The sequence below is a fragment of the Rhinichthys klamathensis genome, unplaced genomic scaffold (assembly GCF_029890125.1).
Source record: "Rhinichthys klamathensis goyatoka isolate OS25496 unplaced genomic scaffold, OSU_Roscu_1.1 h1tg000439l_1, whole genome shotgun sequence".
Taxonomy (NCBI): Eukaryota; Metazoa; Chordata; class Actinopteri; order Cypriniformes; family Leuciscidae; genus Rhinichthys; species Rhinichthys klamathensis.
The window spans coordinates 57976-85948 of NW_026606935.1; the positions used below are offsets into that span (position 1 = coordinate 57976).

At 36.0% G+C, this 27973-nt stretch overlaps 1 protein-coding gene across 2 annotated transcripts; it reads right to left on the reverse strand.

Annotated features, from left to right (window-relative positions):
- Positions 1-1369: 1369 nt before the first annotated feature.
- ttc21b (tetratricopeptide repeat domain 21B) lies at positions 1370-27619 on the reverse strand. Of its 2 annotated transcripts, XM_056236122.1 has the most exons (29): positions 27505-27619; positions 26091-26220; positions 25075-25185; positions 24808-24974; positions 22213-22329; positions 21620-21777; positions 20419-20503; positions 18413-18511; positions 17801-17993; positions 16504-16601; positions 15800-16000; positions 15407-15536; positions 14197-14354; positions 13862-14086; positions 13193-13431; positions 12527-12599; positions 11836-11946; positions 11533-11671; positions 10888-10994; positions 10176-10364; positions 9331-9441; positions 8911-8992; positions 8628-8778; positions 7398-7559; positions 4523-4718; positions 3409-3633; positions 2167-2287; positions 2008-2075; positions 1370-1628 (listed from the first exon to the last, which is right to left on the reverse strand). In XM_056236122.1, exons 1-29 carry the CDS (start codon positions 27535-27537, stop codon positions 1551-1553), a joined length of 3957 nt encoding a protein of 1318 aa, XP_056092097.1. In that variant the 5' UTR covers positions 27538-27619; the 3' UTR covers positions 1370-1550. The 2 variants fall into 2 exon arrangements, with proteins under 2 accessions (XP_056092097.1, XP_056092098.1); XM_056236123.1 differs by lacking the exons at positions 21620-21777; positions 22213-22329; positions 24808-24974; ... (1 more) ...; positions 26091-26220; positions 27505-27619 and adding an exon at positions 21294-21373.
- Between the last annotated feature and the right edge of the window lie 354 nt (positions 27620-27973).

Below are 27973 nucleotides of genomic sequence, written 5' to 3' on the forward strand. Positions count from 1 at the left end.
TATCTATCTATCTATGGATATAGCCTATATAAGTAAAATAGTATTAAAATATAGTAACAAAAAAGACAACCAGCAAGATAACTACCCTCTTCTACTTGGAGTATTATCATTTGTGTCAGCCATATGTTGTCATAAATTAAAAAATAAACACACACACAAGCTTTTTTCCTCATAGAGCCCTCAATTTAGGTCCCCAAGGTGACACGAGTCCCCATGAGTCCGTGTGCATTAAGGCTGAAGTCCCCACCGGGATAGAAAAACAATCACACACACACACGCGCGCGCACGCACACACACTCAGTGGTGTTCTAAAAAGAATTTTCCTTACTTTTTTTTTTATAAATAAAATGTAAATACCCAGTAATGTTGTCACTTTTTCCTGGTTAAATAAACATAATATAGGCCTATATATATATATATATATATATAAATATATATATATATATATATATATATAAAATGCTATTCTATTTTGTATTCATTACCAATGTTATTAATGTTCTTTTTATTAAAACCACATATAAATCTCAAGTTAGCGTTTTTAAGCATTTTGACATTTATTCCAAAATAACTATCTGCATTAAGAATTTAAACATTATATTTTATTTGTGAATTAATATTCAGCTGTTTTTTTAATAGTCAACTTATTTTCATCAGTCACCAAGCTCGGTAAACTGTCACAGACAAGATGTACCAAGCTTGCTCACTAAAAATAACCCACATTCATCATGTTTTCAGGCTTTTCAAGTTTGATTTTGATGTGACATAAAGCAGTGATATCTTTGTGGCTGAGCTGTTTACTTATTAATTAGTCTTCCCAATTACACAATCACTTGTTCATCCAGACCGATTCGAGAAGGCCCACGGAAAAAAGAGGCGGGATTTATCACACAAACCAAATCATATCCAACCATAGCGCGATGGAGGCATACACTTTCTAATGTCACATTTTGTCATTTTTGCTTGGTTTAACACTTTTAAACACTTTGGTTTAAGTGTTTATCGTTGCATACGGTTTTAAAACATGAGTAGACATTATACAGCATACTGTGTAGTGTGAGGTAAGCAGAATGCTAGTATTCCATTAAAAACACTTCCAAACAGTAGTATGCTACATTGTTGTCACATGACCTCACTGTGGCATGAGAATGGCAAGTAATTATCATCTTGGAAATAAAAAGTTGCATTTGTTATTCAATTTTAGGCAAAAGAATTGTAACATTTGCCAGTCTGATCAAATAAAGAGTTTGGAAATGCAAGGTCAAGCACATTGCATTGTGGGATACAGTACATTGTGCTCTGTTTTAACTGCACATTTTGGCTAAACAGATATTGCATCCATAAAGTGGCAGCTGTAGCCTGACATTACAGTGTTTTGAAATGTTTATTTGTTTCTGTGTACATAATGGAAAATATTGCATCATTATCAATGCTTGTTTTAATTCTCAATTAACACTGGATGTAGACATATCAAAACATTTCTTATAAAGTGCATGTATATGAAATTATAGATGAAATCAGGATTGAGCAACAGCACACCGCTCAATATGTCATGATCTTAAAGCCACTCTCGCTTTGTCCAAGATGTCCTTTCTGATCCGTGGATAGTTGGGATGTGCGTCTAAAACCTGAGGGTGTGAGACATTCATACAAACACAGATGCAAAAGATGCAAAAGGATTAATCATATTTGCATATGAATCACAACAGTGAGTGACTGTCCACTTTTGCAGCAGCCTTGGCTTTTGTAAGTCATTTTCCTATTCATTTTCCATAGACATATATAAAAAAAAAAGGTTCAAAACGATGCATGAACCATATCAAAATGCTCTGAAGTTATTCACAATATTTCAAGATTCAAAGCAAAATATATTTAGCAAAGCAAATATACTTTGTAACCCTTGCAAAAATGATCCCAAATTAGAGGGAGTCTGTCTGTGATCTATGATGCCAGAATTATTAAGTCTCAGAACAGTATTTCCTTTAGAAATTCAAATTGCGTACTCACTTTATGACACACATCTATAGCATCCACGTGTCTTTTGGCCTTCAGGTAATTGAACGCAAGCTTGTAGCCTGTTAAACAAACAGGAGGCTGATGTCAATGAGGGATGTGCGCACACACACACACACACACACACACACACGGAAGGTGCTTTAATCTTACCGATAGTTGGGTTGGTTTGATTGCTGTACTTCCAGGCCAATTCATAATTCATGGCAGCATCTCTGAACGACTGCTCCTTCTCCATAATGTAACCCATGTACTCATACGCCTTGCAGCAGGACTATTGTAAAACAGGATACAATATCAGTCTGTTATTGACATCAGTGTTATTTATTATTTTGGATATTCCGTTATGTCAAATGTAGAGTTTGCCTGCAAGTTATGATGTTCTAGAGGTTCAGCACACTTTTGTCTTTTGGCCATCAAGTTAAAAATAAACACTGAAAATGTATCAGAATTAAGTGAGTTCATGTTCATGTCATGAATTCAAAGCAAACAAGCTTATTTTTATTATCCTATTGGCAGATATTTTTTCTTGTTTTCAGCAAAAACCCACCTAATTTTGATTATTTTTGAGAAAATTAGACTTAATATCTTACGTCATGTAGCATCTCAAATAAATGTATCTTGATTTAAAGCAGCACTAAGTAGGAATTCCGTTTTTGTCAAACAGCGACCCCTAGAGTCGCTGTGGAGTACTTGTACTGTCGTGAATAGCACTCACGCAGAGATGACTCGCACTCACGGCCGGATCCCCTCTCCCTGTACACCGGTACCTGTTCAGTAGGATGGACGCTGTAACGAGTGGAAATAAGGTATGGCCCCTTTAAGAGCTGCGCGCGCGCCCTGTTTAACTGTCGGAAGTCTGTATTGTATGTGCGCCTGGAACACCACATGTATACGGCGCCGGGTTATTTCTGTTTGATGCTCATTTTATCAGAATTTTATCAGATCTGTTTTTTGCCGTAAAGCAATTCGTTACCTCGCGAGACCTGATATCACACGATACTTTCTAACCCTGAGGCCGGCGGCTCGCCGGCCCAAAGTTGCAAGGGTGGTTTTGCGGCTCACAGGCACCACGGGGGTGCGAGACGACCACCATTCAACACGAAATCAGTCATATAAACATTACAATGACTCCAAAGCTGTTCGGTTAAGGTAAAAAAGTTACTTAGTTCACCTTTAAGAGTGTTTCGATATTTATACTGGTAGATAAGACAAAAAAATACTGAGGAAGAACATAATTTTTTGCAGTGAAAAGATTTATTTCACTGGATCATTTAAAAAGAGCCATTTTACCACATGTTTGGATTTAAATGTTCTAATATTTCATAATTTTTCAGTTGAATTTCCAACAAAAAATGTATATACTGTGCTAAAAAAAAAACAAAAAAACGGCACCTTGTTGTGGCGTAGGCACCTCTTCAGTAGCTCTCCGGCCATGTCATATTTTCCCGACTGGATGTAGATGTCGGCCAGGAGTAGCCAGCTCTTTTCAAACTCATCCGCATCAATGATGTTCCAGTTCATCTTGGCAATGCGTTTGAGCTGATTCCGGGCTCGAGGCGTTTGCTTCAGGATCATGTAGGCAGTGGCCATGGCCAGCAGCGCAGGAACATGATCTTTCTGCACAGAACAAACAGATTTCCTGGGGTAGTTAGTTGAGTAAATGAGGGAAGAGGATTCACCTCATATCTGTGGCTATAAACATTTCTTAGGGGTCATTCACACAGAACAGGTTTTTGCACTGAAAGACGCAAGTAGAAAGTTCAAAAGAACAGCATTTGCTGTATTTGAAATAGACATATTTTATCTTTACTGTGACTTTTGGTCAATTAATGCTTCATTGCTAAATATAAGTTCTGAACGTTAGACAGTTCGTACAGATACTGTAAACTCAAATTCCTGGACTTTCAAGGCATTTTCAAGCACTACTTTCTTGGTTTTCAAGGACTGAGATCTCACTTATCAAACAATATCTTTATTATATTTTTAATTCTAAAAAAGGTAAATAGATAAATAAAAATAATCTAATAATACAAAATGGTACAAATGATAAAGTGCAGCACATGCAATGACTGTGGAAACTTTAATCATTGAAAGGATCGCTTTCCTTATTCAAACTGATTTATTTCCATGAATACATGATTGACCTGAAGAATGGAAGCTGTAACATATACTTGGCTATTTATATGAGCAATATCACGCTCATAGCCATGTAAAATGGCTCTACAGTATATCTGTATTAGACGGGCTACAGCATTCATTTTGTGTGAAAAGATTGTTTTATCAATAAAATTGTTCTGTCTTTCAATAATTCAAGCACTTTTCAAGTACCTTGTCTTAAATATGGCTGATTTCAAGGATTTTCCAGGACTTGTATTTCGAAAAGTAAAATTCACTGTACAAACCACTTAGTGTAAGTTTGCCTTGAAGGTGCGATGCATGCATATACAAAAGGGCTGTGCTTGAGTGGGTGTGTGTATTCAACATCCGTCATGTGATGCCCACACACCTCACTGTTTGCGGTCTCGATGAAGACGTTGAGAGCTCTTTCCACGTTGGCTTTCTGCTTGGTGGCCAGATAGCAGTAGTTCTCCAGGATGCGCAGCTGAACGTGTCCCGCTGGGGTTTGTGGCTTCAGCTCCTTCAAGAGCTTCTCCGCTGTTCTCACGGCCAGCTGCTCGGACTCCTGCTTCTCTGTAGAGTTCCTGAACTCCAAACAAATGAAATGCATCATTAGTAAGACTGAATAAAACTCATTAACAGCTTCTGCAGAATAAAAGATATATTGGTGAGGTGAAGATGGTCTGAGGCACCTGGGATTAAGATCGGTCTCAGGTGAACTGATCACCGTTTTCACTTGGCAGGAACATGCATCTCAAATGTATCTCCTGTGACACTTGTGGACGTTTCGAGTGGAATACTCATTGGTATTTTATTTAAAGGGGTGATGAACTGAGAAATCAAATTTTCCTTGAGCTTTTGACATCTAAGAGGTAAGTTTCAGAACTGAAAACGTCCTTGTTAGTCCAATAAAAGCTTTTATTGACACCAGGCTCAGCAAACGACTCGTTTTTCAAAGTGGGGAACTATGAACACAAAGAGGATAAAACACCACCCCCGCAGAAGAAGATCAACGCCTACTTCAACACGGCCGGTTTAGCCCCGCCCACCGATTCGCGCATTACACGCATAGCTAAATAACATAGGCCTACCTCGTGATGGCAAACCGGATCGAGCTAGTAGCATAAACAATTAACAATAACTTACCACGCTGTCACAGGCTGAAGTATCCGTTGTATTTGAGGTGTTGTTGGTTCATTGTCCTGCGATTCGGGATCGGACTCTGGGTCGAACATGTATGGGTGAATCATTCCGGTTGCCATTTTACAACATTGGAAGTTTTCAAAACAATTTCCCCCACGTGTACTGACGAGTGAGTTGAAACTCATTATAATATGCAAAACTGTTATCCACTCACAGCAGTGGGCGTTTACTTCCAAGTCTTCAATGCGACACGCCCATAAAAACCGAGCGTTTTTGAGCTAGGCTCAAAACTAGGGTGGAAAATAGCCTGTTACTTATTCATTTTGATGTTTTTGAATGTAAAAACCAAGCGAACGTCATAAGTTGACCTCAGACAACAATATAAAAAAATGCCAGTTCATGACCACTTTAAGCAGCCATTTTAAACGGGTAATTCACCACTGGGAAAGTAGGCTTTCAATAAAACTTGGCTGTCTATGCTACAGAAAGGCAAAAAAAACCTCCTGACTAGAGAAAACATAGCAAATGGCTATATTCCCTTTTGCTAAATAAGTAGGAAAACCCATAATGCACTGGTCATGTTGCCTTCCAAGGCCATTCCCAGTCTGCTCCTATTGGATAGGCTTGACCAGAGTCAAATAGTGCCTTGCTTGAGTAGGAAATACTTCTTAGCAAACTTTTAGTCATAATGGTGCCAACTTGTATTGTTCCCTGGTGTACTACAGACACTGTAACAATACAAAGCATGTTAAAAATCGGTGGAGTTACACTTTAACTGATCTGTGTAACTGTATGTTACCAAATAAAGAAAAACTAGTGATGTTAAACGTGACAATGAACAATTCCAAATTTGAGATCAGTGTTAATTTTCTTTTCTATATTATTGGCAAAGCTTTAAACCCTTGTTTTAGTGCAATGAATGATTGACAGATAAGTAGGTAGTCTTTCCCTGCTGTTGAGACTAGACTACTGCTTTCAATACAAATGCGATGACGTCAAAATTATATTGCCATATTTAAAAAATGTTAATAACAATAATAAATAAAAACACAATTACTAAAACTTTAAAATTAAAATGGAAAATATAAATGATTATTAAATGTATAAATAAAAACAATAACAGTATATTAATTATACTAATAACACTGCTGCCTTAAAATGTAGTTTGACGGACCCCATTTACCTGCATTTAGCACGGATAACTTGTGATTAACGGATGTTAACAGTGTAAATATATTCTGAGTCAGTGTTGTCAAGTCTGCAGATTTCCCACGCAATTGGACCACTTTTAAGCTGTTGCCCCGGGTTGATTTTTTTTTATTTGGTTGATTTGGACTGACATCTGAGCCCACTTTTAAAGGCTAAAGAGTGTGTATATAAAAACTTTGTTTTTAAAGTGGACTTTATTGTGAACTAAGTATTAAATAGGTGTTCAAGCACGAAGTGCTGAAAACCTATTGTAATTGCTTTTTTTTTTTTTTTTTAAACGTGCAGCCCAAACCGTAAGGCCTAGAGACTTGAAACTCGGCCAGATGGTAGGCCACACTTTTGGGGAGAACCTATCAGAGTATGGCCTGATTGGCCCATAGGTGGCGCTACAGCAACAGAAAGTACTAAATTGCTCATAACTCCTAGACCGTTGGTCCTAGCCTCAAGCTTTTTACACCACTGTGATCCTTGACTCAAAAAAAATTCTGCTATGTCGAATTTTGTCCAAAACCTACTTTTGCGAACTAGTCCCTGGTTTTTCGCCCGATCGGAACCAAACCAGTCTAGGCCTATTCTCTGGACTCTCTAGATCAATAATTACATCAATAACAAGCATGCAAAGTTTTATGGAGATCGGACCATAGGTGGCGCTATAACTATTAAAAAGTTTTAAAACCATATATTTCCTATGGTAAATTGCCTGTTTTGGCTGTAAATGGTGTTTTCCACCTATTATGTCAGTGTTTAAATGTATGCTAAATAAAACTTAATGTAACGGCCTTAAAGGCTTTAACTGCTTGAACACCGCTAAATGCTGCTTGCAGCTTTAATTCAAATTAAAATCATACCAATTCAGGCAACCTTTATATTGAAATGTATTTCTCACATGGCTCTATAAATGTTGGACCCACCCCATGTCTTCGTCCAGGTTCTCGAACACCTCTCCTCCAATCGTCTCATTGTCAGGGTTGAGGCAAATCTCAATCATGTTGTACACTGCATTCTGGCCCCAGTCGTTGTCCTTCCGGGCTTTGTTAAAGTGACGCAACCCATCGTTCGGTTCACCAGTGTACCTTTGAGAAGCAGAAGATCCATATTCATGTTCATATCAAATAAAACTTCTTTTTTTTTTTACAGAATTAGGGTAAATTCAGGTTGATTGGGACACTTTTGCCATTGAGATGACTGGGTAAAACTGTCCCAATCAACCTGAATTCACCCCTACTTTAGAGTGAAATGTGACCTGGACATGTTTTCATGAGATTCTCTCTATTTGCTTGATGAACACTAGTGGATAACAAGAACATAATTCCTATTGTATTCAATTCAGCAATCAAAAGCTAAGGTTGTTTTGTTACATTTTAAAATGTAATGTGATGTGATGAAAAGTTGAATTTTCAGCATCATTACTCCAGTCTTCAGACACATGATCATTCAGAAATCATTCTAATATGCTGGTTTGCTGCTCAAGAAACATTTCTTAATATTATCAATCCATATACGCTGCTTCACATTTTTGTGGAAACCGTGGATACATTTATTCAGGATTCTTTGATGAATAGAAAGTTCAAAAGAATAGCATTTATTTGAAATAGAAATCTTTTGTAACAATAACAATAAACTTATTTTTTTTATTAATTTAACCCTAATGTTGTGTTCAGGTCATTTTGACCCGAAGAGGATTTCCATTTGTTAATGTTATTGCATTGAACTAAAACTGACTTTGCTCACACGGTATAACTACTTCCCAAATATTTCGGGATAATTTGTGTACTTTTTGGGGATTTATTTCCACTTTGTTACAGGGTTTTCAACACAGCATTAGGGTTAAATGCATATTTTCTAAATAAAAGTATTAATTTATACAAAAAAATGACCCCAACTGACCCCAGACTTTTGAACAGTGTATATAACACTGTCCCCTTTGCCAAAATATTAACTTACCCCTGAGATTTTAAGTTAATATCTCAATAATTTAACAACACATTCACATGTTCATGGTTCTCTGATGTCATTTTATGGTCATGCAGGTAAACAAAATGTGTTTTATTTTAATTAATTATTTATTTTAATTTTATGTTTTCATTCATTTCATCAACTCATGAACCCCTTTGTCCCCCCCCCCCCTTTTATAATCTTACCAAAGGTAGAGCCCTTTGCAGTAGTTGTATCCAGGGTCAAACTTGGCCCTCGATGAGTGTTTCTCTGCCATCTCAAGGAATCTTGGAACCTCCTCCAGTTTGCCGGCTCTGCGCAGCAGATCAATGAGGCGGGACAGCGTTGGGTAGTTGTCTGGAGGAAGAGATCAAATGAGTTCATTAGAGCTTCCTGGTTTCTTGGGTTTGCTCTGCGGTTCTTATGAGTGTATGGAGGGAAAGCTGGGGGGCTGCTGCCGTTTGAAAACTCAGGAGATGAATGACACACCTGGTTTCTTCTCCAAGAGCTGCTGGAAGTGAAATACAGCCTGTTCATAGTCCTGCTTCCGGAACATGAGGTCTGCCATCATCTAACAACCAACACGGAGAAGAGACTATCACCAAATGCCAAAACTATATAAAAATAAAAAAAACGTTTGAAAATGATAAAAGACTGTTTTGGTGTAAAATGAACAGAACTGAACTTTAAAACAAAAACTTGTTTGAATTTTTTTTGTCTTGTGGCATCTTTAGAGGCTGACTTGAAAGGTTTGTTTATTTAAACATCAATTTCTCTATAGAGAAAACAAATAAGAATTTTCCCTCCAGAACTCTACACCCTCGAGATGTTTATTCTGCCTCTGGATTCATCTGATTGGTCCACAGTGGTGAGGTTATGAGAGAGGGCTATCTGCTTAGGGAAACTGACCAGTGTGGCGGACTCGTTGACCGGATCGTTCTTCAGAATGGCACTGCACTGCTGTTGACAGGCCTCGACATCATCCAGGGTAAGATACAGCTGAGCCAACTCCAGCATCACCTGATTAAACACACAAACACACACATTTACTTTCACAGCCGTTCGAGACGGACAGTTTCGAAAGTTTGTTTCGCATTTTTTTATGCAGTAATGCATGCATTTAAAAACTGCAAAACCATATACAGTGCAAGGCAAATGTCCTCGAGACATTCTGGGAAGAAGTCTAGGCTCAGTCTTTTATTCATTAACCATAAAAAAAGTGTGCTGCCAATTACACATTACCACATTTGACTGATGTTTCTCATGATCTCAAAAAATGTTTAAATGGAAAAATTGGAATCTTAAATATTATTTATTTTCAAGTAAATTTTAAAAAAATATTGCTGTAATATAAATAATAAATAAACAGTAAATAAATAAATAACATTATTTGTTATATCATTTTGGTGTTTAATGTAGTTGATTAAAACAGAACTGAATTAGCACCTTTCATTTGTAATTCCTTGGATTATCCAACAATAATATATATATAAAAAAATGAAGTCATTTAATAATATATAATATATACATTTGTTTTCTACATTACATGTTGCAAATACCAGGAGCACATTTTTAACATGGTCTATGTGGTGATTGATTGGTGATGGTTTGCAGTGCAAATGAAGGCCTGTGCCGTGTTCAAATGCAGCACCACACACACACACACACACACACTGACAGACGTCTCCAGGCTCGGCTGGACCCATCCAGCTGCAGAGGAACACACTGGACTCACTGATCCGGGCCACACTGACCTTGCTGTCACTTTCACAGTACACAAGCGCCTCTTTGTAAAACTTGACGGCCCGCTCGTAGCCGCGCTGGCTGCTGCAGTGTTTGGCGATCTCAGCACAGATCTCTGCGGCGAGCTGCTTCTGCGCGGGCACCGAGTCGGGCTGCTCCAGCTGAACACGCTTCAGAACCTTCGCCTGCACATCTCTCGCCTGAGCACCAAGCACAATTTCACAACGATTCAATCAATTGCTTTGGGCATGAAATTAAAGAAACACTTCACCTCGAAATTGACATTCTGTCATTATTTACTCACCTTCCAAGACCTTTCGACAGAGTTACAGAGTTGAAATGTACGTGAAACATGAAATTGTAAATTGGTCTTGTGGATTTAAGGTGGGCTGTTGAAAGCTTTCAGAACAGTGTGATTTTCATATTTATCAATATTTTGAATTAGCTTTTATTTTTATATTTTAAGGTTTTAGTAATTTTGTGATTTATCATTTTTATTAGTTTTTTTGTTTTTCTATTCTAACTTCTATATAGCTTTATTTTTATTTCAGTTTTAGTCATTTTAGTACTTTAACTTATCTATTTATTAAAAGGAATCATTTCTTGGTGTTTCATCTAATATTTACATTTTATTTAAGCTTTATTTACATTACCGAAAATGATTAGTAATAGTTTTAGTTAACAATAACGACACCGTTTCAGAGGAAAGGACATTCAACTCACTCTCTGTAGGGACAGTAACGCTTCGTCATTTTTATTGACTTTGCTCTGAACCTTGGCGAGAAGCACAAGATAACGACAGTCTTCGGTAAGTAACAACAGCTCATTCACTGAAAAACAAAGACAGAAAGACGTCATTGATCACACATGAAAAAGAGCAACTGCATTGTGCACTACACAAGAATTGGATTTTAAATTATATTAAGCTGAACCACCTTCCAATCATTAATCAAAAGTGCACACCCATGCTCTCCCATGACACACCCAAAGGACTTTTCTGACAATCCCAATTTCATTTGTAAGTTGTGTAACAGGTTGCTGAATACACACCCTCAAACTAATAATTCAGCATTTCTAAGGCTTGAGAAATGCAGTAAATGTAGTAAAATATCCGAGTAAAAATACCCAGAAGACATGCAAATGCAATATTACTTTTTATTGCTTAAACACAGGTTTTATTCCTGATCAGATATCTGTGTTTGATGACTGCCAAATCTAAACAAGCTAAAATCTCCATTAATCTAAAACAGCACTTTTTGGTCATTTTGAGTTTAATGTGCTAATAAAAAAAATTAAATCTCTTTTCCAGGGTACCTGACCTGAGATGTTGCCATTTTACAATAACTTAATTTCTGAGATATTTCTCACCAGGATCATGTGTGAGAGCCTCTTGCAAGATTTTTTCACAGCGTTCATACTGTCTGAGCTTCATGAGCAGGTCGGCCAGGTCATAACGCAGGAAACTCTGCTGCCCGCTCTTCAGCGCTGCCTCGTAATAGTTAATTGCCTGGGAAGGGAAAAGATATATGGTAAAACTCCATAATCAAAGAAGCTAGTTTTACTCTTATTGACAAAATCCAAATAAGAGCTGTTTTTGCATTTTAAAACAGAAATACTCCTCTCACAATGAGCAGATGTGTAATGAGGTTCCATTTTGAAAACGTCACTTACCTTTACATAGTTGTGGGTCTTGACGAGTGCTTTCCCAATCTTACTGGCCACAGCTCCATCTTTGGGGTTTTTCTTTAAGGCCTGTTCATATACTTCAATAGCCAGCTCTGGCTGTCGACAGAAAACATTATTTTCAGACACATATGTCAATGTAATGAAAAAAAAAAAAAAAAAAAAAAGTATGCCTATATGAAAGTGAAGGACTCATCAGACATGACAGAATGTTTTGGTGAATCTCATTTAAAAAATATATATATTTCATTTAAATATAACAGTATTCAATATATAAATATTAATTTGCTTAAATATTTTCATGATAATGAAATACATTTTCCTCCCATTCGCATTACTATAATGCAAAATAAATAAATAAAAATTGTATGCAAAAAAAAAATCACAAGTTATTTAGTATATATTATTTTTTACACTGTTCATCGTATGTAGTATTTGTTGATGAAAGTGTAAAAAAAAACACGTAATGTTCCTAAAAAAAAAAACAGGATCTGGAATTTCAACGCCGGTTCCATTCTTTAGATAAGGATTCACTGTTTACGCTGTGAAGTAAATATTTGTGTGGTGATAGAGGCAGACATCTTATAAAAAAAAGAAATACATATCTGAGCTTCTAAACAAAGATCTTCACTAACACACAAATGTAAACAAAAGAATAAACGACAAGAATCTCTCCCACCTCCTGAATGTTTATGTAGGCATCACCGAGTAACAGGAAGGTATGAGGGCTCGGCAATTTGTCCACCAAATCCCTGATGAGACGGAAACGTTAATGCGTAATGCAACAGTAATAAGACCAGCGTGTATGTATATGAGTGTTTGATGATTGTTTGCACAGCTGTATCCGAGCTTGTTGTTGAAAACTGTCAACACATGTGAATAACATTCAAGAGCTGAAGGCCTCATTTTAGACACTATATAGACCAAAATAGAACACAGAGCATTAAAATGCAGGTTCAGCATTTCATTCAGGTCTCTAAATCAAATATTAAAGATAAATACTGGTGCCTATTTTTAGGAACATGAAGATATTTGCAAAACCTCCCAAAATATATATATATACAGTACATATATATATATATATAGAGAGAGAGAGAGAGAGAGAGAGAGAGAGAGAGTACTACATTAAAGTTACTGTAGAGAGTTACTGTACTACAATAAAATACTATATTAAGAATACATTCATTATTCTGATGAATTAGCGGTGTTCAAGAGATATTAGGGGAAAATGTGACCTGGACAGGATTCAATGATATTCACCTATATGCTGAGAAAAACATATTCTGTAAGCTATAATACGTGTAGTGAATATGAGGAGAACATTTGACAAATGTTCAGGCGTTACCTATAGCAGCTCACGTAAAGCCGTTTCTCTTTCCTGTGGTTCAGGTAGATGTCTGCCATTTTTTCTTTGGCCTGTACATAGTATGGCTGCTCTGGCGTGATGTTTCTGAGCATGCTCAGTGCCAGTTCAGTATCTCCTCGCATTAGAGCAAGGTCTGCATTGGCTATAGTGACTCGAAGCTCCTCTGGAGTGCCCGTAAACTCATTAATGGCATCTTGCATCACTTTAGCTGCCTCGTGCTGGAAGTCAAAACAACTTTTAATCCCCAAAACAAGGTACTAGCAAAATAATATACATTTTTTACTGACAAACCATGCATAATAATGAGCAGATGTACAAAAGACATCATTGTAAAGTTCAATTCAATTCAATTCAATTTATTTGTTTGGCGCTTTTCACAATACTAATTGTTTCAAAGCAGCTTTACAGAAAATGCATGTCTACATTACAATTTAGAGTTATCTTTTATAAGACGTGACTGTGTCCAAGTTATGCAGTTCATAAATGTACATATACAAATCACACAGTTAGCTAATAATGTAATAATTTAAACAATGTATTAATGTAAGGCAGAAACAATGAGCTCATTAAAGTAATGAATACATGTTTGTTAACAAATGATTAGAATATATAGAAATATGTAGCATTGGTGCAAAGTTGTCCACTAACCTGTTCTCCATTGAGCCACAGAGCCTCAGCTAGTTCCAGGAACACAGATACGCAGTCGGCCGAGTTGAGCTCAACTCTCTTACTCTGTCTTTTGGCTGAAGAGCCTGCTCTCTTCACAGCGCACAGACTCATGGCCATCTGCAACGTCTGAATGGCCTCCTGAAGCTGCCCCATCTTCCTCTGCGCCTGAGCCTTTATCAGGTGATACAGAGGATGCTCGCGGATCTAAGAAAAATAGACCTTATATTCAGTCCCATCAAATCCAATGATACATTTAAACAGGTTTGACTCTGCACTGAGAGAGTCCAATATGGCTGGCAGTGGTGATGCGTCACCTCAAAGTTGTGGCTGAGGCAGAGTTCCAGAGATTGGGAGGAGAGCTTGAAGTTGCCCTGCATGAGATGTATCTGAGCCATGAGGAGATGGGCATCAGCATGAGCCGGGTTCTGATCCAAACAATGCTGCAGACTGCTGTGGGCCGCCTCCATGTCTCCTGCAGGAGGACAACTCGGCTTAGCTGGATGATGACATCACTGTTTTCTGGACTCATTTCATTATTGATGTACTTTACAGTTACTGAAGCGAAATGAATCAACACTGAACTGATTTCAACTGAATAACGACTGTTTACTATTGTTGTTTAACAGCATAATTTATTTCTGTTTGCATCATTGAATCATTGAATTTTATTTTCCTGTTATTAATGTGAAGCTGCTTTGAAAAATGTATTGTATTAAGTGCTATATAAATAAAGGTTACTTGACTTGACAACAAATGAAGAGAGCACAAGCCTGACTAACTGGGTGAATTGACCAAAAAAGGAAAAAAATAATCATATATTGCATGAAGAATAGTTATTAAGCTGATTTTTAGGACCATTTTTTGCATTGTAACATTATTTTTGCATAGCATTTTTTTTTTTTTTTTTTTACCCAAAATTACTGTAACAGTTATTATTCAATTTAAATTAACCAGCAAGTAACACAGATGATGGATAAAACACTTTGCAATTTGTGTATATGAATTTTTTCTTTCTTTGTGATAATGATACTTTCAAGGAAATTATTTGCTTATTTGTCATGTAACAATAATGTCAAAATGACATTAAAAAAAATGTTTGTTAAGTGAAATAAAATAAACGTTAAAAGAAAAAAAAACTTAAACCTAATTTATTTTAGCTAGCTGCCAAATGTCTCATTTCCATTTAGTTTAACTTGTACTAAAATAACTCAAATTAAAAATGATTAAAAAAATATATACACATATTTAAAAAACAAAAACAACTAATAAAAATTAGAAAAACGCAACAAAACTATTTGAAAACGGAAGATACAAAAATAAAAACTAATTTAAAAAATGTATATACATGTGTATATATATATATATATATATATATATAAAAGCTATAACAGTATCTCAAAGATAATAAAATATCTGCCTGGAAGTGAAAAGCTTGGGAGTCATGACATTTGATTTCAGCTTGTAAAATAAAAGAAACCAATAAAATCAGACTTATCAGAAAATCTCAATCAGACATGCACACACCTGACTGAAATCGGACTTTGGCCATTAGAAAGCCGGCCTGCAGCAGACCAGGGACCACTTTCACCACTGTGTCCAGCACAGACGCGCAGTGCTGCAGCTGAGGTGACGGAGGCTGACCTGGAGCTGGAGGCTGCAGAGAGAACATCATCAGTCAACAAACTACAACAGGAACCGGAATCATGACAGACTCCGAATGAAGGCTATTCTGTCTGATCACTAGGGTGTTGCTAGGCATGTTAAGGGTGGTTGCTATTGCCTTGCAAGGCAGTGACTAGAGTGTTCTGATTGGTTGACAGGCAATTAATAGAAATGTTTGGTATTGCTTTGCAAGGTAGTTGCTAAACAGCTACTAGTGTTCTGATGGCTTGCTAGGCAGCGCATGGGAGGGAAGACCTTGGCGGGAGACAGTGCCAGGTATTCCTTGGCGATCTCGAGCAGGAAGTTGGGGTTGAGCTTCTCAAAGTACTCGATGCTGAGAGGCAGACCCTGCAGGGCGGAGAAATGTGTGTCCACTGTGTCGTTTAACAAGTTGGTCGCCTCGTCTGGGGGCCGACGCTTTTTCACAGCCAACAGCGCTCGCAGATACAGCAACTCCTAACACACACAAACACACGTTAAACAATGCATGTGCTTTAATATGTCATGTGCTAAATCATCGGTTCACTAATGTCTTGTGCGGTTTAATTGCTCAGTTAAAGCTCAAAATAAAAGAGAAATGTTTTTTTTAAGGGTTTTTGTTTCGTTTTTACTGAATTCTGTTCTTCTACAAATACAACATGGCAGCTGTTTTTTGCTAAGCAGATGTGCATTTGTGTAGATGTGTGCTAAACTACCCGACAAGGGCCTCAGTTTGTGTAAACAGGGCCTGTTACGTACTTTGGATGACTTTAACAGGTAAACACAGCATAAGTGGATTAATAAACCAGGTCTCTGTTGAATATGAGTCAAAAGATAAACAGTCTACAAAAAAAACACTTTATCTCTTACTTCATTCTGGGAAGAGAATTCTGGAAAGAGTCTGTGCAACATTGTTCGAGAGCTCATGTTGATTTTTAAAGTAAGAGAGTATAGAGTATCTCATGTAAATAGTCTCTCACCCCTGATTTGCCAATGGACTGCTGGATCTCTGTGAGGAACTCCAGCTGCTGTTCTGCATCCTCTAAGTGTCCCTCCATGAGCTGACACCTGATGATACCTGCACAAACAACACACCAAAAACAATGCTCTTTTCTTTCTAGTAATCCATTTTAAGCGTTTAAAAATATATATGTCAGGCATCCTAGACAGAGATGTTTTAGTATTATTTATATAATATTCTAGTATTTATTTATATTTTAAATTAGCTTTATTTTTATGTTTTCAGATTTCATTATAATTGTAGTAATTTTGTTCTGTGCTTTTGTAAATTTTATTCGTTTTTGAATATTTCAATTTAGCTTTCATTTTTATTTCAGTTTTGGTAATTGTAGCTCTTCAAACTAAATAAAAATCAGTTATCTGATATTCATATTTATTTCCTACACATTTTCCATTCTAATACTTTTCCAGACTCAAATTTCTAAACCTCTCTTTTCAGACCATATTTAACATAAATAGTTCACAAAGCATTACATTTGTTATATAGTACAGTCATCTGAAAATATTCTTATTTTCTCAGGTTTTTTCATTGGTTTTCTCGAAGTGATGACATGCTTACAAAACTAAAACGCTTTATAACCTGCATATATTCAACTCTGACACATCGGTTTGATACTGTAATTGTGGTTTGATGTTGAAAGTACAACAAAAAGTACAGTCTGATTGAGATTGTTTGAGAATCTGATTGAGATCCTTTATCTGTTGCTGTGAAGTTCAAAAGAGACTTGCTTATGGTAAAAGACAAAGAGTTTGCATAATGAAAATGTGTGCCTTGAATTTATTCAATTGTGATTAACAAAACCTTTGCCATGAAAACACTCTGCTTTTATGATACTTTTTTTTTTTTAAATATATTTTAGAAAACTGAATAGGGTCAATAGTCTGGAAACAAATATTTTTCCATACTTATCCAGACATGGAAATGACTCCCAAATGACTGACAAATCCCATACTTTTCCAAACTGCATAGGAATTCTGTGTTTAGAAGTTTTAGTTAACACTAATCTTCTTAGATAATCCTCTGATTAAGTTATTAGAAGTTGAAACATTCTTTAATAGATGGTTTGATGCTTTTATGAAATGATGGCAACAGCAATGATAAAAGATTCAACAACTCAATTAAAATCTGAATAAAAATGTATTCCACTTATAGTTCATTAGTGTAAGTGTAGGCTGTTTACAATTGCCACTTTGTAAATTAATATAGAATATACAGTCAAATATGTGCATTTATTAACATTTTCAAACTGCTCTCACCCATCAAAGCAGGGACGCTGCTCTCATCGAGAGTCATTGCTGTCTTGTACCATTTCATGGCCTCTTTCACCCTTCCCAGCAAAACCAGTTGGTAGCCCATCTCTGTGGCCAACTCGGAGTCGCCCGAGGCCTGTGTAAACGCCCGCTCCACCATCCTGTGAGTGTGCTGAAGAATCTTCTCAGCTCTTCCACACTGCAGAGTGATCAAATATTCACAATATTACATCTACCTGCAGCATCACTTATTTTGTCCTACAGGAACTTTTCACAAAATGCGTTATTTCCTATTGAATGAATAAGGCATTTATAGCACTTTACAATGTACTATTGTACATTGATTATTGTTTTACTTCTACACATGCCAGATGTCAGAAGGTCATTGTGAATCGTTTCATTGCCATTGTGAATCTTTGTGTGTCTTTTCTCCTTAGATGTCCCTCTAATGTCATATATAGGAGTGAATCACATTTATATGAAGTGTATATAACAGCATGTGGCAAAAGCCAGCTGGTGTGTGATTCAAAGGATTCTAACATTCAAGTGAAATTGAATCTTAAGCGGTGATGACTTTAATCTGTTTGTGTAGTTGAGTGTCTCTAATCTGAGTATTACCACTCGAGTGAACGCTAAAGACATCCTGTAGAAGAGCTCCGGATTGTTCAGTTCTTGAATGTCCAGATTACTGATCAGATTTGATAGTTGGTTTACAGACTGTAAAAAGAGAAAGAAAATGAATGAGAATCATAAAAAAAAAACAAAAAAAAAACATGTACTACTAGGTAGGCAAGATGTTTGAATCTTACCGACCCACAAAGGCTACATTTATTTGATCAAAAATACAGTCAAATCAGTACAACTGTGAAATATTGTTACCATTTAAAATAATTCTTTTCTATTTAAATATTTTTTAAATATGTCATTTATTCCTTTGATGCAAAGCTGAATTTTCAGCATCATTACTCCAGTCTTCAGTGTCACATGATCCTTCTGAAATTATTCTAATATGCTGATTTGTGCTGCTAAATATCATGTGAAATCCATGAAACATCATGTTTTTAGGACTTGTTGATGAATAGAAGGTTCAAAAGAACAGCATTTACTTAAAATAGAGAACTTTTGTAAAATTATTTGTATTATGTTTTTACGGTCACTTTTAATTTATTGCCTTCTTGTCGAAATAAAAGTATTCATTTTTTTTTTTTTTTTTTTTTATCTAACTGACCCAAAACATTTGAATGGCATTGTATATAATGTATTTCCTAATGCATAATCAAATTCACAAAATACGGTTCACAAATGAAATGGTTAATACGGTATACACAAATGTTGACTGATTTATCGTTTACAAATTAAATCTTAAATCTGCATTAGTAAAATCACACATTTGTGATTACCTTGATTTATATCATACCTCAGTAAGTATCCGTCTCTGCTTTCATCTTTCTCTTTCATTTTCCCCACCGCATTCAAGCAAAAACCTACATTAAACACTTCACTATTAGAAAGTTACAGGCCTTGTCTCTCTCCTCCCATTCATAGCAAAAACACTTGAATGAGGTGTTTTCAACCAGGTATCATCTTTCCTTTCACAGAACCAGCTGGACTATAACCAATCAGGTTTTACTCAACCGAGGCTGCTTTGCTGTCGGTTACGGAAGTTTTATGGATTGCAAAAGCTGATGCCAAATCATCAGTTCTTTTTCTGCTAGATCTGCAGCTTTCGACACTGTTAATCATCAGGCATTACTGGAACTCCACTTTGCTGGTTTAAAAATTACCTCACAGGTAGGTTGTACAAGGTTGCCTGGAGAGGGGAGGCATCCAAAACACATCACCTGATCACCGGGGTACCTCAGGTATCAGTTCTCGGCCCTCTCCTCTTCTCCATATACACTACATCACTTGGACCCATTTATACAGGCTTGTGGTTTCTCCTACCATTGCTATGCTGATGACACAGCTCTAATTTTCATTTCAACCAGACGATCCCATTGTAGCTGCACGGATCTCAGACTGCCTGGCGACATCTCGGCATGGATGAAAGAACATCACCTACAACTCAACCGAGCAAAGACAGAGTTTCTCGTCTTCCCAGAAACCCTGTCAGTACAGCACAACTTTATCATCCAGCTAGGTTCATCAACAAAAATCCCATCAAGTTCGGCCAAGAACCAGCTGACCTTGAAAGACCAGCATGATCATGCAGGTTTGCACTGTGCAACATCAGAAAGATCAGGCTCTTCTTAACTGAGCATGCAACACAACTTCTCGTCCAGGACTCCAGGCCATTGTCATTTCTAGGATGGACTACTGCAATGCTCTTCTGGCTGGATTTCCAACACGTGCAATCAAACCCCTATAAATGATCCAGAATGCAGCGGCTTGACCGCGACTCTTCTGAGCAATGTGTCCTTTATGAAGGACTTAAGCCACTGAAATGTGATAACTAGAAAGGAACAAAATTCAAAGCAATGCTCTCTTTTTATTTGCAATCCACTGAATAGGCATTTGTGAATCATACTGAGACTATCTATAAATGATGCTTCTGGCATTTGATCTGTGTAAACCATAGACTGTAAAAAATAGATGTAAACACACGTATGTTAGTAATGTCATACCTCTGCAACGTCGCCTTCCCTGCAGAGAGAGTGAAGGGCCAGCATCCTCAGAGCCTCCAGGTTATTTTTATCTCGTTGGAGAAGCCTGGAAAATTGAGAAGATCAGGAAATTTAGACTAAAGTATGTTTATGTGTAAAACATATATTCTGAGACATGCATCCATGTCTTTATTTAAAGCAAATTTTACTGAACATTTAGATATACATTTTGAATATCCATAATAATCATTACTTTATTCTGAAATGAACACCACATTGTTAAACATCGGTGCATGTTTATTTGAGGGAACTTTTTAGTAACTCACACACAGCATCTGCTTTATTCAGACTGATGTGCCTGTCATCTGTTTTAATTGCAGGAGAAATCCATTATATTGTTTTCATGTTACAAAAAAAACTTTTGACAGACATTTTTGGCGTTAGAATTGTTAAGTGCAATTCATTTCTGTGAATCAGTTCAAACTGTCAATTTCAATGAATAATTTCAAAGCAAATCAGTTTGTTTATGTCACTCAAAACAATAGGTGTGGATGTTCTTGCAGGGTATTTTTATGTATTAAAATGATTTAATAAAAATATACGAGGTAAGTATAGCCATTTATTACTGCTTGTTGTTATATTCATGCATTTAAATGAAAATGATTAAATATCATTCTTTCATTATTTTACTGGAAAACAGTGTGGAAAACAAGCCTTGATTGTTTTACTTCTTACATTAAACATTTAGATAAATCTTACAAATGTATCTAAATTTAGATAAATTTGGCTATAATGACTGTTTAGTTGAAATATTTTTCACTCAAAGGGACCATAATCACTCTTTTAAGCCATTTCAGAGCAAAAACATAAAGTAGCTTGACACAATCCAGCTCCACCTGAGAGAACTGGTTTTCACACAGACCCTTTGAGGTCTCGCCGTGGAGTTTGTTCGTACAGCTCTTAGTGATCAGCCTAAAAGACCCTTTTATTCTGTCGCTCACTGGCTCTCATCCTACAGGGTAAGAGAAACAATGATCCAGTCTCTCTGTACAGATCCGTGGAATCTCATCTAATTTCCATTTGCACTTGAATGCAGCTCTCACCTCTGAAAGCCTTTGAGAGCTTTTGGAGTGTATTTAAAAAGCATGAAGATTACCCGAACCATAAAAAACAAAAACATCTAATAACATGAAGATCTATGATGTTAAGAATGGAGTCTTACCTCTGAGCGGCATCAACAGTTTGTTCCCAGTCCTGTAGAGTCAACAGCAGCTTCATCTTCTTGACCAGGGCAGGTAGAAAGGACGGGTAACTCACAATCACCTGGTTAATGGTCTCTAAAGCCCCAGAATAATTCTGACGAAATTCATAATATTGTACCTGACAGAAAGACACAATTAGAACATTACAAAACAAAACCTTTTGCAAAAAATATTGCATTTGTTGTACTGGCTTTAATTTATGCACAAATGAAAATGAAAATAGTCACAATGTATAAAAAAATCCTAAAACAGGATTCATTTTTCATAATGCATCATTTAATTTCTTAGGTTTCTATTTTTATTTTGTGGTAAAATTATGCTGAGATTCACTCTAACATTTTTCAGGACATCAGCCACTGAATGTTAACTTTTAATTGATTCTACATAGTATATAAAATGTATTTTAACATTAAAAAAAATTACACACGTCACCTTTAAGTTGCAAACCTCTTGAAAAATGAAAATCAAAAATGTGCACACATCTTATAAGTGAACATCAATCTGTATATTTCTGTGTGCTGAATTATTAAATGGTCATCAGAAATAGAGTTACCTTCCCCATCAGAGCAAAAATGTCACTTTTCTCCTTCAGGGCCTCGTCAAAGTATTTCCCAGACTTCTTAGCATCTTTATTCGATCGCAGATCAATCCAGCCTTTCAGAACAATTCCCTACAAAACAATGATCCCAACAGCTAAATAAGTGACACTTTTTTTTAAGTTTCATTTTATGTCTAAAAAGTTTTTATAAAATTTTATTTCAGTTTTAGTTATTTTAGTACATCAAGACATTTTATTGTATGTCAGTTAACGTTCATTTTATACGGAAGCCCTGAACCGCAACGTAAAAAAACAACAACAAAAAAAAATCAGTAAAAAAAAACAAAAAACTAGCATTTCGAGATTAAAGTCGAAACATTTCGAGATTAAAGTCGAAACCGCATTGTAAAAAAAAAAAAAAAAAAAAAAAAAAAAATTAGCATTTCGAGATTAAAGTCGAAACATTTCGAGATTAAAGTCGAAACATTTCGAGAATAAAGTCTTCTGTAGAAGTGTGTGCATTCATAACAGTGTGCGTCCACTGGCTCAGCGTGTGTGTGTGTGTGTTATCTGGGCTTTCAACAAAATTCTACACAGGTGCTAATCTACCAACAAGAATTACCATGGCGTAACTTGCCTATAGACGAGAGCACAGACTCCGCCGGAGTAGGTATCACAATGGTCCAAACTTTATGTGGCAGTGTTTTTGAAGTGTTTTCGTGCTCGTCTAGGCAACACTATCTGGGTCGAGAACACAACGGTAACCGTTCTGTCTCCCTCTTCACCGTAAATACGTTCTGGATACATTTTAAGTGCATCATTCTGTATCCAATCATTTGGCCAGATCCCGTGATTTCCTCAGATTTAATAACCACTAATGGTGGTTGAGGAGAGATTCTCTGATATGATTGTAAAGCGCTTTTGAGTGTAGGCCTAGTTTACATATGAAAGCGCTATATAAATCCCTCATTCATTCATTAATTCATCCATAAAGCTGGATATCTACATCCAGTCTGAAAAGTGTTTTCCGGGTTGGTTTTCCTATAGGCTAAAGTCTATTCCGGCGCAGTATATTTTATAACGTCCTATAATGGTAGCCTAATGCTGGTAGATTGGCACCTGTTGAATTTCCTTTTGTTGAAACAAAACACACACACACACAGTGTGAAACACTCGCTATGCACCATTATGAATGCCTGTGTGTGCGGCAATGTGAAACAATGGCAAGCACACACGCAACTTCTACGGAAGACTATTCTCGTACTATCGAAATGTTTCGACTTTAATCTCGAAATGTTCAGACTTTAATCTCGAAATGTTTCGACTTTATTCTCGAAATGTTTCGACTTTATTCTCGAAATGTTTCGACTTTAATCTCGAAATGTATCGACTTTAATCTCGAAATGTTCAGACTTTAATCTCGAAATGTTTCGACTTTATTCTCGAAATGTTTCGACTTTAATCTCGAAATGTTTCGACTTTAATCTCGAAATGTTTCGACTTTAATCTCGAAATGTTTCGACTTTATTCTCGAAATGTTTCGACTTTAATCTCGAAATGTTTCGACTTTAATCTCGAAATGTTACGACTTTATTCTCGAAATGTTTCGACTTTAATCTCGAAATGTTACGACTTTAATCTCGAAATGTTTCGACTTTAATCTCGAAATGTTACGACTTTATTCTCGAAATGTATCGACTTTAATCTCGAAATGTTTCGACTTTAATCTCGAAATGTATCGACTTTAATCTCGAAATGTTTCGACTTTAATCTCGAAATGTTACGACTTTAATCTCGAAATGTTACGACTTTATTCTCGAAATGTATCGACTTTAATCTCGAAATGTTTCGACTTTAATCTCGAAATGTATCGACTTTAATCTCTAAATGTTTCGACTTTAATCTCGAAATGTATCGACTTTAATCTCGAAATGTTTCGACTTTAATCTCGAAATGTATCGACTTTAATCTCGAAATGTTTCGACTTTAATCTCGAAATGTTTCGACTTTATTCTCGAAATGTTTCGACTTTAATCTCGAAATGTTTCGACTTTAATCTCGAAATGTTTCGACTTTAATCTCGAAATGTTTCGACTTTAATCTCGAAATGTTTCGACTTTAATCTCGAAATGTTTCGACTTTAATCTCGAAATGTTTCGACTTTAATCTCGAAATGTTTCGACTTTAATCTCGAAATGCTAGCTGTTGTTTTTTTTTTTTTTTTACATTGCGGTTTCGACTTTAATCTCGAAATATTTCGACTTTAATCTCGAAATGCTAGTTTTTTTTTTTGGGGGGGGGGGTGTTTTTTTTTTTTTTTTTTTTTTTTTTTGCGGTTCAGGGCTTCCGTAATTTTATTTCAAGTAACAAATATGTGTGTTTTTTTTATGGTTTTATTTTTAGGCCCCCTGAAGTTTTACTTAATCCATCATTTAGTGTTTTATAATCACCAAATTTCTCCCAAAATGCATCTTATTGCATATAATTTTCATCCTGCTATCAGACTTATGCCACTGACCACTATGACACTGGCAACTTGATCAGGCTTTTCCCATCATGAAAAGCTCCCTCTGCAGAAATCTATTGGGCAGATACATTCGAAAAGTTCACCTCTTTAGAGCCGTTGGAGATCTTGATCATTCTGTCCACATACTCTCTGGCTTTGTCATTGCGACCCAGAAGCCACAGTAGCATACCAGCGTAATACAGAGCTTTAGGACTCGCCGTCTTCCTCTCCTCCTTCACCCTTCCATCCAACTCCTGGATGACATCGCGGTCTACAGGCAAGTCATTATTTATTCATTCTCGTGTCTTCTCAACCCAGTATGCAAATTGCAACACAAATGATTTTAAAGAAACAAGATGCAAACGACCAACCAGGATTTAATCTTTTCTTGTGGGCATAAACCATAGCCATGAGCACACAGAGAGAGACGTCTCCTCTCGCCTTCAGTTGCTCCAGCTCCTGAATAGCATCTAACACTTGATCTGCAACCATAAAATAACAAGGTACACAGACGCAAAGGGTATTAGACCATTTCTCAAGATGTCAATTAAACATCTTGGGGGTTACATGATCAGATTACTTTTTCCAAGTAACGCATTACTTTTCAATTTACAACAGAGTTACCTTTCAAATAAGTAACACAAATTACTTTGTTTTCTTATTTATAACAGCTCTCCTGTCCCCATGTGGAGAGAAATCTGGAGTAAAGGTCCAGAGGCGTTTGTGTGTGAATATGATGCTTATTATAGTTCTAGACTAAATGTGAGAAAGCATTTACTCATGATCAGACTTGCACAAAAACAGATTCAGTAGTCTTCCAAATGAATACAAACAGTGAAATGCAAACTCTGAATATTATGCAAATCTCCAATAATTAAATGTTAAATAACACAAATATACTTTATGTATTTCATCTCACTTTATTAACCAATGTCTTTACTGCTGACCATCGATTATTTCATTCAACCATACGAATAAGAAAAAATGACTTTAAACATAATTTGCTGAAGTAAGAGTCTGCGTCCGAAATCACATACTCTCTTGAGTAGGTACTTATTTTGAATAAGTAATAACTTCACAACCGCTAATAATTATGTACTATCTAGTATACATGTGTAATATAAATGTAATCTGGACATACTAAATTTGCCATGTTGCCCTTATAATATGACCAACCTGCGTCAGTTGTATTTTTGGCTTTTACATTTGCCAAAAATAAAACTGTTTTTTTTTTTATGCAGTAGACATTAGGCTACTTTCCATAAAAAAGTAACTAAGTAACGCAATTAGCTACTTTTTTAGGGAGTAGAGCAATATTGTATTGTATACTTTTAAAATTAACTGTCCCCATCACTGAAAAAGATAGTAAACGGTGTGTTTTCCTCACCTTGCATGATCAGCCCATAAGCATGGAGGAATGTGAAGATTGGATCATGACTGAATTTCCGTTGAGCTTCACTGGAAACATCTACAACATGACTGGAGTATTTTTCCTGGCAGTAGTATAAGATCAAGGCCTGAAATTGGCAATAAATTCAGCAGGGTTAACTGAAAATATCAGCTTACTTTAATGCAAAGCTGATTAGTTGAATCAATGACAATAAAACAGAATTTTGCTCAGTCCTACTATGCATTACATTTTAATTGTCCTAATATATCGACAAAGCATATATTATTAAACACAATTTTAACTAATCTTACCTATCAATTTACTAAAATTGTACATATAATGCACACAGCAAACTTAATTATAAAGCATACTGTATTATATTTTATATATCATTTTCTAAGGTCTCTAATTTATTAACATAATCAAAACTTTGCTGAAAAATCCATTCCATATAAACTACTATATGCCGCCTGTCGTCTGATTGATAGTTTAATACGTTGATTTATACAAGTAAAAGCCTCTTAATATAATTGTACAATTTTCCCTCTTCAGCTCGTGGTTCACGTGTATTTATTCAATGAAATCTTTAAAAAAAAAAAAAAAAAGTAAAGTAAATGAAGGAATAATTTTTATATTGTTAATATTTCAAGATGAACAACTTAGGTTTACTTGATAATCCATACATCCTTTTTTTATCATTAAAATGTCAGTATAAAATATGATCAGTCAGGCTTTTGAGGAACGTATGTGTGTTCATCTCTCAATTATCATTGCATTATAGAGTATGTTTTGCCAACACACTAAAAACTACAGAGCTTTGATAATAAAAATGAAGCATTTTAATATCATCTTACTAAAACATGTTATTGGGTGATATAATCACTACTGATATTTATATGCATTTTACAGAATGTCAGTAGCCTTCTATACTGTTATAAAGATCTCATTGATACAAGCAATCAGAATTTCATCTTACTTTTGGCCATATGAATAACAACACCTGCTCCCAATTTCATATTTTTGCTCAGTTTGGGAATAAAACTGAGGAAGTTATTTTCCTTTTTGAGTATAAGCTCCATATTCTCTATCAAGATATATGAGCCATAACAGACTGGTGCATCAAATACGATACAAAACATGAAGCACACGAAGTTTCTTCTTTTCTATACATAGTTTGCCTAAAGGCTCAATAAACTGTTCCAATAAAAATATAATTTTCGGACTATTATTTCATATGTCAGGCTTTTTTTCGTTTTCTAATCAAAATGTATGAAACAAATGCTTCAGAGAGAATGTTGTTTTAATTGGTATTTCTTCACCATACCTTCTACAAGTATTTCTACAAAACATGTTCATGCTCAGCTGCATTATGAATATTATGAGTGCTATGCGACCGTATTTCATGACTTACAAGCGTGCACTCCTCATCATCAACACCCGCCATAGTGTGACACACTGCAGCTGTCAAAACAACCCTGAAAATATACAAGAGAGATGGGATTTTCCACAACGATACTCTCAGAGATTCTTTCTATCCCGTTTTCGCCATCTTTGCAGTGGAAGCATATGGGAAGTATCATAGTAACCAAACAAACTCCGCTGTTTCCGCTTGGAAACCAGGAAGTGACGAGTGGCGTAATTCCTCCTATCACCACCTGATCACCACAGGCGCCACACTCTCTCATCTTTATTTGTATGGCCTCTACTTGAGTAGAATATTGCATTTATGAAGCGTATAAGATCATTCATATGACGTTTCCAACATCAACATATTTTAAAAGGCAGCAACTGCACTTAAGGTTTTAAGTTTAAATATATGTTATTTATTTATGTATTAATTTGTGTCCCTTTGGGAAACTGCTCCACACTTTTTATATTTA